This window comes from Alligator sinensis, unplaced genomic scaffold (genome assembly GCF_000455745.1).
Source record: "Alligator sinensis unplaced genomic scaffold, ASM45574v1 scaffold1379_1, whole genome shotgun sequence".
Taxonomy (NCBI): Eukaryota; Metazoa; Chordata; order Crocodylia; family Alligatoridae; genus Alligator; species Alligator sinensis.
In genome coordinates this window covers 23,890-35,246 of record NW_005843392.1, presented here as the reverse complement: position 1 = coordinate 35,246, position 11,357 = coordinate 23,890, and the positions used below count along the sequence as shown (strand labels likewise).

Here is an 11,357-nt window from a genome sequence, read left to right as displayed (position 1 = left end):
CTGGTCAACCTCCTCCTGGCTCTCGCCAAGCTCGTCATCTGGCGATCCAGGCAGGAGGCTCTGGCCGGCAAGGCCCCCGGTGACCTCGGGGCGTTTTTCCTAGGTGTCCTTCGCGTGCGTCTCCGAGCGGAGCACCGCTGGGCAGTAGCCGCCGGCCAGCTGAAGCAGTTTGCCAGCCGGTGGGCGCTGTCCGGGGTGCTCTGCTCACTGACCCCCGGGGGAGCACTTGTTTTGAACCTTTGACCCTGCACACACACCCTGTTTTCTTATGAGTTGTCCCACGTAATTTTTGTGTAAAGATCGGGAGCCCAGCCGCCTTACTTTAGGTACAGTGGCGGCCCCCGAAGAATTTTTTTTTTGTCCAAGGTTCCAAGGAAAGACCTGCCCGGCAACCCGCCGGGTGCCAGCAACACTGACGGCCACCTAACGGGGGTGGCCCAAGGTTCCCAACTGGAAAAATTACAGAGGAACGACAATAGTGCCACCTTGGCTGAGGCCAGGCTGACCTCCTGAGCCCAACCTGGGTTGAGGAGCTGGGTCTTATTCCTGGAGGGCATGGTGAAGAAGAGGCAGGAGCTCCAGTCCCTGCCTGACAGAAGCAAGTCATGGAGTGGGATGTGGACAGTAATGACCCCTGGGGGAAAGGTTTGGATTTCCTTCCCCTTAAAACACCAGAGACTGACCTTACCCCATCTCAACAGCAGATAATTGCTGTCTGAGAGTTCAGATTTCCCCTGTCCAGAAGTCTGATGGACAGGCACAATTCTGAAAAAAATCCATTACAACTTGCCTTGTTCATAGTCCACTGTGCTAGACACTTCTCCCTAGGAACAAACACACATCACGGACCAGCTCTCCCCATTCCCCATCACTCTCACTCTGGGGATATGACAGTCAGGGACAAGGGCGATGGGTGTTTCCCCTCAAAGACTGGCAGCTGTGACTATTCACGGAAGAGGAGGTGCTGGCTTCCCAGGCTACATGGGTGGGCAACAGGCCAGACAACCATTGCCATTTTGTCTGAGGTAAGACCAATGTCCTGAGCTCTGCCTGGGTCAGGGAATTGGAGTTTGTAATCAGCAGGGAGAGGTGGGCAAGAGGCAGGAGCAACCAGCCTAAGTGTGACAATGACAAGCCCCAGAGCCACATGTGTGCAGTAACAACTGCTGGGGAAAATGTTTTTCCCACCACTGAAAAGATCTGAGAGGACAGAGGATTTCCTTTTCCTTGATACAGATGAAATGCAAAATCCTGAATACATACATCAGCTCCAAAAAACAACTCTTTTGTGTTAGGGTCACTCAGACTTTCCAATATGCGAGTATCTTTTCACTCATTTGATCTGCTTTTCTGTTTGATCATTTAGAAATCAACCATGAGGCCAGAGACAAAAAATCTTCAACTTTCCAAAGGTTTCCACTCCCTGCCAGGCAGGGGATGGGAAGAAAGCAATCAGTTGGGATGAGAGGCACAGGGAGGGAGGATCCCCCTTTCTCTGCCACTCCCCACAAGTGCGACCTAGGGCAACGTCTCCAAGGATATCCCTCAGCCAAGTCCAGCATGTCTTTGGGAGAGGAAAATATGCTCTGCAATGCCAGGACACCCACATACATGGCTGGACCTGCCCTGTGGAAACACCAGGTTCCAGCCTACAATTTACCTGTGTCCTGGGGCTGCTCAGTTGGACTTCCAGGCAGGCTGGGGTTTTGGCAGGACGTCAGCCCAGAGGTGAGGTCCTCCACTTTCTGCACAAGGTTTTCTTTCCCTCTGCCCAGCTGAGGCACTTAAAAATCAGAAGAGGACATTAGTGCCTGTTACAATACAGGCTGCAGTGGAGCTTCACAGACCCGATGCTCTCTCCTTTGCAGTGACCCAAACCCCTTAGTTGCACTAATACTATTTGCAGTTACAGCTACTGGACATTTTGTGGTGGAGCACTTTTTCTTATTGTAAAAATGAGGAATTAATGGAAACTGGGTTTGTTCCTTGATGGCTCACCTGCCCACCTACCTCCCTGCTTATCCAGGAGGAGCTTCAGGGGTGGCCCAGGACCCTGTCTACGAGGAAGCCCATGTGCAGGAAGGTGAAGGAGTCAGGGCTCCACTACAGCTTCCTTTCAGAGCTGCCTCAGAGCTGGGCTTCCAGTGGCTTCCAAGCCCCCAGACAGTAAGGGGAAGATTTCATTTTGGTAAGAAACATCCAGGCTCAGGCTCTGTGCTCCCCTCTGAGGGTAACAGAACTTCCAAACCAGCAAAAGCTTTGTTCCTTCGGGGGTTTTATGCAGAACTGAAATCCAGGTCTTCCCCTGCTTGACTTACCTTGTTTGGCAGAACCCTCCTGACTGGTCACAGAGCAAATTAGTAAACCCAAAGATGTATTGGTAAATATGTGGTGCTGTTTTAATGTTTCACAAATTCCTCTAGGTTTTGTCCCGTGGTCTGTGCTGAACATAGTAAGTGTGGATGTCATGTGTCTGCGTGCCACCATCTTCCATTAGGATGGATTATAAGGGATAAAGAACTTTATTCCCCATTAGAAAACTGCTCCTGTTTCCATTAGACTCTTATATTCCCCTCCCCACCCAATATGCCAACATGTTTAGGACATCTCTTGAAGTCCATTTACTCCACTGCTGCCCTCTTATCCACCTGGAGTACCTCAGTACATCAAAGAACTTTTCACAATATGGACATATTGGAAGGAATTTGTAGAGCAATTTCACCAGGACTTTGCCACCTGCCACCCCTCCATGAAACCAACTCTGGAATACTCTACCCAGCACATGCATTTCCTACATACTAAAGTGAGGTTTTGCAGTTGCCACTTCACCACCACCATGTATGACAAACCAACAGAATGCTGTAGCTACCTTTGTGCCATCAGCTTTTCTACTAAGCACACCATTAGATCCGTTCTCTATTGCCAAGCTGTATGTCGCAACCTTATCTACTCTGATCCCACCAACTGGGATGCATACCTTAAAGATCTGGAGCAAGGATTTTTTCCATTCCAATACAATTCCCAAATTGTCACTACTCAAATTAATAAAGTCAGACTCATCCTCCATTCCCACTGCCTGCAGTACCAACTCTGGAATTAGGATAACAGGATGCTTCCTGTTTTTGCCTACAGTCCCCAGGTTCAGCACGTGAGACATCATTACGGATGTCTAAACCTTCCTTGAAAAGCATAATTGTCTCTAGGTAGCCACGGGGGGTGGTAAATCTGCCCTGGCTTACTGACAGCCCCCAACTGTAAAAAATCTTGCTCAAGAAACAGATTACCTAACTCTTACCCTCACTGAGGCACCAAGCATTGCAATGGACCTAAATGCCTCCTGTGCCCCCATAGCAATTCAAGCCACATTGTCACTGGACTGTTAACAAGGAGTACAACATCCAAGGGTCACCCACCTGCTACACTGCCAATGTCATATCTGCTTACAGTGCCTGGCTGGTGCTACATTGGGCAGACAGGGTGATCTTGATGGGTAAAAATGAAAGCACACCAACCTGGCATCAGCTACAGAGACACCAGGGCCCATGTCAGAACACTTTAACCTCCCTGGACTCTCTATCAAAGACCTGAGGATTTCTGTGCTCAGGAAGCAAAAAAATGTAAAAAAACCAGTTTGAACAGAAAGTTGCAGAAAAAGAAATCACCCAAGAACTGGATTGTGTTAGTATGGTTTAACCTTCATATCTTTCCATGGGGTAATTTCTTGGGCTGTGCAAATCTTTGGTTCCTGATTTGATTTGGCAGCAATTCAGCATGATTCAGTGGCCAAATCTCCAAATCCAAATTGAATCAGAGGACACTTTAAACTCTCCAAATCAAATTGGAACCCTCCGAATTGATTCAAAGAGATTCAGAAAGATTCAGCGATCAGACATAGATACAGGTTTAAATGTTTTTCTACATATCTCTATGTAGCAGGCGGCTCTGGAATGCTGCAATGCTGGGGCGCATGGAGCTTCCCACAGAAGCACAGGGTGGGGGGTCCCCAGTCTATGGCTGAATTGCTGACTCTCCAAGTCAGCATCGAATCTTCAGATTCAGGTTTGGCCAAATCAAATCAGGGACAGTGATCTGAATCAACGAATCAAATCACTGTCCCTGATTCAGGCTGAATCCAAACTGAATAGGGTCCACTTCACACACCCCTAGCAATTTCCTACCCCAGACACATATTTTGTGCAGTATCTTAAACTTAATTAATTCTATTTTTTTTTCTTTTTAGGACATTGTCACTGGCACTGCAGTGCACGATAGCCCCAAAGAACAGCCAGCTTACAAGAATGATTTGCTCTCTGTAGATGAAAAACTGAAAAACAAGGTAACGTGTTACCCCAGGTGTGAATGTGTTTTTCCATATGGGGTAATAATGGCAAAACTCCACCTTACCTGACTCTTTCATAACATACAAGCTAGTTTGCCCTGCGTTTGTTGGAAATGAGGACAAGGAGCAAAGGGACAGCAGAAAAGTAGTAGAACAGCATCATACTGCAATACAGCATACACTATGGAGTCCCCTTCAATGGTAAGGGCTTGACCACCAATGACCCTTTTACGGGCTCTCAATAAACCCCTGCATGGGTGGTTTCCAAACAGCATCCACCCACATTTGGCTTGTCTGTAAAGGGTAGGTGCTGGCCTCTGGCTTCTGTGCCCAGAAGGAGAAAGTGCTGCCTGCGCTGCCACAGGGCAATGTGGAATTGGTTCTGTGACAGCATAGGTGGACAGGCTTGTCTTTGATTGTTATTTATACGCATTCAGTGGTAATAATTTTTATCTTTTTTTTCTGCAGTCCAGGATGAGAAGGCAAGTGCATACTCAGTGCTGAAGCCTATCTTGCACAGGTAACTGGGGATGACAGTGACACATCCACTGATGAAATCTAATTCCAAGGCAGTGAGCAGGAGTTGGTATCACAAGCAGAAGTGATGCCAAGACTTTCAGTGGGAAAGGGAAGAGAACCAGCCCTGGGGTGCTGTGGAAGACTGAGGAGAGCTATAGCATGTCATGGAGCAGAACCACTGCCACCGCCCCCAGAAAACATTGCAGATGATGACACAGTTAGAGGAAGGAATGGCAGAGTGTGGGGAAAATGTCCACAGTTAATACATCATCGGAGAACAGTCAATGACATAGTCCATGAAACTGCTGGGCCAACAAGAGAAAGTAATAAAGACACAGTGGTATAAATGCTCCACCTTTTTCTCTCACAGGATATGCTGACTCTTATCAGAAGACAAGCAAACAGAGAGTAAGAAAGAAGATTCAGGGAGTGGAATGATAGCCATCCTGAAAATAGAAAGAAGCCTACATTGGCCTCCTACTGCTGAGTGGTCTATACCACGGTGGTCAAGAGGCACTGAAGGAGTTGTGGGAACAACGCACTGGGTGTCCTTGCTTCCGTGCCACCATGAGTTTAAAATTATTCTATCAAATCACCAACTACCTGAGATTTGACAATAAACTGACATGTGAGGAAAGGGGAGCTGTGGACAAGCTTTCTGCCTTCAGAGATATTTGAACACAATTGTGGAGCACTCAGAAAATTGTATATTCCAGGAATACACCTGGCGGTTGATGAACAGCTCATTGCATTCAGGGGTCACTGTCCATTCAGACAGTATATGCCCAGCAAGTCTGCCAAATATGGCTTGAAAATTTGGTGGGGCTGTGATGCAGCAACATCATCCTCCCTGTCTGAAGAAATCTACCTGGGCAAGCAACCAGAAGCTCCACGCCAAGGTAATCTTGGTATCCAGGTCACTGAAAAATGTGTTCATCCCTGTTTAATAAAACATCCCTGGTACAAGACAGCAAGGAAAATTGTGGGTGAAAGTTTCTTCACAAGTACTGCCCTGGCAGAAACACTGCTACAGCAGGACTTGACCTATGTGGGTACGATTCAGAAAAAACAAGGCTGATCTGCCAAACTAAATGAAAGCAAATCGAAGAAGGGAAACTTTTTCATCCATTTTTGTATCTTAGTTAGTTACTCTGTAAGGTGCGTATCTGCCCTGCATTCTGCCTGACTTCAGGCAAGCACACAGCTTGCTACCTCTCTCTGAAAATAGTAGCACAAGGATTTAAAACTGAAATGCAGCACTGTGGGTTCCTTGGAATTAAAAGTTTTCCTCAATTTACATTTTTTCTTGTTTTTAAATGTCATTCAGGTGTGTCTGAGCTATACCAACCACCCTAGAAAAGAATTATTTTAGGAAAAAAAATATTTTTGTGTTCTTTAAATATCTTGCTTCATCCAAAATAAAATGTATCCCACTTTGGATTCTCCAAGAATTACAGAAAGGATTTCAAACTACCAAAACTTATTTTCTTGATTTTTCAGATTTCCCTGCAGATCAAATACTCCCTGTCTTTCTCCAAAATGATTAGTTAGACTCCCTCCATCCACTGCTAAGACAGAGAAATTGAGTCGCTGGACATATGAAAAGTTTTGACAGAGGACCGACCAGGAAACCCTCAGTATAAGAAGATCTAATTTCACACATTAGCCAGGGTGGAATAAAGACCTCAACAGAGTTAGAGAAACATGGAACAAGGGCAGAAAGTTTCTGTTCTCTCTGCTCCTCTGGGATCCTGGAGTTTTTACAGACCTTAGTAACGTTGTCTACATTTTGAATCCATGCTCACTTGAAAAATTCTGCCCCCAAAACTCCTATCTACACTCCTGCTGCTCTCTCACTTACTTCTGCCTTGGCAAATTTTACTGCCATTCACTACACTTCTCTCCTTGCTCATCTAGTTCATTCCCCACCTAGAAACTTCACCACTTCCCACCTGAAGCCTTTGATCTGCATGGCATTTCTGTTACGGGTTACCTTGGGAGTTATGAAAGAAAATATACACCCCCTTGGCCAACTGGTCTCTCAGGTGAGAGTTATCTGTACCACAGCTGTGAAGGCACCCTGAGCAAAGAAAACATCTCCTCTTCACATTAGTAGAGATATTTTGTGTCATCAAAATTTCTTAACTGACCTGTTCATATTTAACTGACCTGTACATATTTAACCCCTACTTGTCTGTACATGTTTACAGAAAATCATAGGTCAAGCTGGGATCCTATTGCACACTTACCTTGAGCACCGTAGACCCTGGCAGTGATCAGGAAAAGCAGGCACAGTGTCATGATCCCAAGCACCAGGGGAATTGGTGACCACAGGAGAGATGGCTGGGTGGGCTCGATCACAGAAAAGGAGAAAAAGGAATTGAAAAGAGATGAGAAGGGAAGGCTTCCCACCTGAGAGGAGAGGTTGGGCTGGAGTGTTGGAGCTTTTCCAAACTAAAAGAATCATCATCCTCCATAAGGCAGAGAAGCAAACTGCCCAAAACTGGCCAGGCACTGGGTCAAGAGGCCTACAAGAATATTAAAGGCAGCAGTGTGTGCACAAGTCCAGGAAAGCTAGGAGATGCATTTCCTTTCTTCCAGGTATCCACGGGCAGGTTTCACACCTGAGTTTGACACATAACATGGCCTGAACCTAAGATAAGTATTTCAGGAATAAAACCTGCACAAGTATGAAGTGTTTTGGGTGCAAAACATAGGCGTATTATGAGCAGTACTGGAGTGTGTGGATTCAAGAATGTACAGAGTATAAAGGGTGGTAGTGGCCAGACTCATGCTTCACAACACGGCGTAGCTGCTGCAGCCATGCCCATCACCTACAGGAGCCCCCTCTGAGACCCAAAAGAAAGAGCAACAGCACTGAGGGAGGGCAGGAGGGTTTCTTGTTTGTTTTTACTGGCTCTGAGGTGGAAGAGAGGAATCAGAAAGGCTGAGCTTAAATCCAAGCTGAATGCACATTATTGTCCCACAGCCCCTCTCTGTCACACGCTGTACCTCTGCACTTGACATGGGAGGGGGTCTGTCTCTGGTGCCCTGGAGGAGTTCACATTTGCACGTCTGACATAGTGTCCTCCTGCTCATGCATTTCCAGTGGGTTCCAGCAGAGACGATTCATACATGACTGAAATGCATTCAGGGGTGGGATGTGAGAAGGAACTGGTACGTCTAGGAGTGACTCAGACACAGCAAGTGCAGCCACGTGGTGCTACAGCTGAGAAGAAATGGTTACTTGTCCTGAGAGAATGATCGTGGTTTCCAAACACGTTGCCATTGCAAGTCTGAGCAAAAGGGATAAAGATTTCAAATAATATTGCAAAATAAAGAGTGGAAGAGAAAAAGAGAGAGACAGAGAGAGAGAGAAATTCCCTCTTGAAATGGCAGCATCCTTTACAATCTCATTGGATACAGGAGACCCAAGATCTCTCAGAATATTCCTAACTGGCTGTCCCAAGGCCCCAGAATTGAAGTTCTCAGAAACCATTGCCTTGGCAGTGGCAGGTTACTGCATCACTGCTGAATAATGCAGCCAGCTGTGGCATCCAGGGTAATGGTTTCTTAGATAAGAAGCCAGTAAAGGACTAAGACCAAGCTCAGTAATTTCACCCTTTACCTTCTGTTGTTTCATAGACTCATAGAAAATTAGGGTTAGAAGGGGCCTCAGAAGGTCATCTAGTCCAAACCCAGCTCAAGGCATGACCATTCCCATCTAGATCATTCCAGCCAGGGCTTTGTCAAGCCAAGCCTTAAAAACCTCCAAGGATGGAGAGTCCATCACCTCCCTAGGTAACCCACTCCAGTGCTTCACCACCCTCCTAATGAGAAAGTTTTTCCTAATATCCACCTTAAAACCCTCTTGCTGCAACTTGAGACGGTTGCTCCTTGTTCTGTCATCTGCCACCACTGAGAGCAGTCTAGCTCTGTCCTCCTTGGAACCACCCTTCAGGCACTTAAAGGCTGCTATCGATTCCCCTCACAGTCTTCTCTTCAGCAGGCCAAATAAACCGAGTTCCCTCAGCCTCTCTTCAGTAGTCATTTCCCCAGCCCCTGAATCATTTTCACTGCCCTTTTCTGGACTCTCTCCAACCTGTTCACATCCTTTCTATTGTGGGGGCCCCCAAACTAGACACAATACCCCAGATGTTGCATCACCAGAGCAGAATCGAATGGACCAATAGCTTCTCTGAATCTGCTGGCACTGCTCCTTCCAATGTGGCCCTGTCTGCTATTAGTCTTCTTGCTTCCTCCTGCTGTCCCAGCACAAGACCCCAGCCTTTCTAGAGATATAGCCCAGGCAGTCGTCCCTCCAGCTGAACATGACTGCCTCCCCACCGCAGCTCCTCAGAACAGACTTAGACTGTATTATAACACAAATCCCTCCTCCTCCTTTCAGAGAAGAACAGCTGAATCCTGCCTCCAGCCCTGCTCTCATAAAGCCACAACAGCCCTGCCTGGACCCAGTGGAAAGCGTACCTGCATGTGTATCCACAGAGATGAGTGTTAAAGAACACAACTCAAGAGCGGCACATCCAACTGGCTAGTGTGTGCTGCGTGTGAGTGCAAGTTTGTGCAGGGAGAGGAGCTCAGAGGCCGTGTGTGACATGGGGTTTTCTGTCACCTCACCCTGCTCGAAGGGGCCTAGCGCTCCCAGGACAGGAAGATTGACTGACTCTCCTCTGTTCCAATAAAACTGCTCAGGAAGTCTTTCCTTCTGCCATGAAATGTGCTGCTCTTGCACACACAGTTAAACACATTACCCTATAGCACACATAGCAAAGTCACCTGGACTGGCTGAGGGACAGCCAAGGGAGTGTGGATGGGAATGCAGCCCAGGCCATGGGCAGCTGTGACAAACAGACAAGTGTCTAAAGAGGAGTGTGAGAAACAGGTACCCAGTGGCAAGCTCTGCTTTTCTCTAAAAAACTTAGGACCCTATTTCAGGTGGCTTGGATAGGATTTTCAATGCAGGCTAATAGACTTTAGTACCCACTGTCCATGCCTTTTCACAGGAATCAGTGGATTCTGGGAACCTATTTGTCTTGGGGGCTCTGAGAACCCAGGCCTTCCTTGAAGCATGAGAGAAAGGTCTGGGTAGAAAAACAAGATCCATGGGACATTCCCTGCTCAGCACTTGTGAAGGTCTCTCGCCGCCTGTACACAGGAAACATGGTAGACTTTGTATACCTAGTCTTCCAAAAGGCTTTTGATCTAGTATCCCATGATATCCTTCTGGGAAAAATGCAAGATTGTGGGCTCAGCTATTTGAAGGTTCAGTGGGTGGGAAACTGGCTACAGGGTAGGACCCAGAGAGCTCTCATGAACAGATCTGTGGCGTCCTAGTGCAAAGTGGCCAGTGGTGTTCCTCAGGGGTCTGTGCTTGGACCGGTGCTTTTCAACATCTTTATCAATGATTTGGATAGGGGAGTGAAAAGGTCACTGGCCAAGTTTGCGGATGACACCAACTTATGGGGCAGTGTGGTCACACCAGAAGATAGGTTGCAGATACAGGCGGACATGGACAGGCTCGAGAGTTGGGCAGACCGGAACCAGATACAGTTTAACACTTCCAAGTGTAAGGTGCTCCAACTGGGGGCAAACAACCCTCAGCACATATACAGGCTTGGTGGTGACACTTTGACTTGCACCACAGCCAAAAGGGACTTGGGGTTAGTGATTGACCATCATATGTCAGTGTGATGCCGTGGCCAGCAGGACAAACAACACTCTGGCATGCATTAACCGATGCATCTCATGTAAAACTAAGGAAGTGATACTCCTGCTGTACTCAGCACTGGTGAGACCGCAGTTGAAGTACTGTGTTCAGTTCTGGGTGCCACACTTCAATAAGGATGTGGAAAAACTTGAGAGGGTCCAGAAAAGAGCCACCTATATGATCAGGGACTTGCAAGGCAAGCCATACAAGGATAGGCTGATGGACCTGGGCCTCTTTAGCCTAAAGAAGAGAAGGTTGAGAAGGGACATGATAGCAGCTTACCGTTATATCAGAAGAGTGCATCAGGAGCTCGGTGAACAACTAATTGTTCACTAGGGCACCCCCGGGGAAGACCAGAACCAATGGATACAAACCCTGGAAGGCTGCTTCAGGCTTAATACCAGGAAAAACTCCTTTACAGTCAGGGTGTCCAGACTAGGGCTGGGGTGAGATTGCATGTGGTTCATTCAGGGGGAGGATCCCCACCATTGTGCACACTTGCAGGAAGTGGGTAATGGAGGGGCACATGCCCTCCAAATTTTTGCATGGAGCAGGGGAAGATGAAGGCTGTCTGCTGTGAGCTTGGGGCTCCTTGCCCTGCTGCCCTTTACCTGGGGCTGCCTCAGCAGAGCGGGACACAGAGGATTGATGCTGCTGTTGGGATCACCATGCCAGGTGCGCCACCATGGCGAGGTTCATAGATTCATAGATTCATAGATGTTAGCATCAGAAGGGACCTCAATAGATCATCGAGTCCAACCCCCTGCATAG

General features: G+C 47.4%; 1 protein-coding gene across 1 annotated transcript in view; it reads right to left on the bottom strand.

Moving 5' to 3' along the window:
- Nucleotides 1-11,357, bottom strand: part of LOC112548671 (C-type lectin domain family 7 member A-like) — a 20,039-nt gene that overhangs the window by 3,206 nt on the left and 5,476 nt on the right. The window contains exons 2-3 of the mRNA XM_025195082.1: nt 7,108-7,210; nt 1,661-1,783 (exon numbers count right to left, since the gene is read on the bottom strand). Of these exons, the coding sequence (XP_025050867.1) occupies nt 1,661-1,783; nt 7,108-7,210 (226 nt within the window). The remainder of the gene's footprint in view (nt 1-1,660; nt 1,784-7,107; nt 7,211-11,357) is intronic.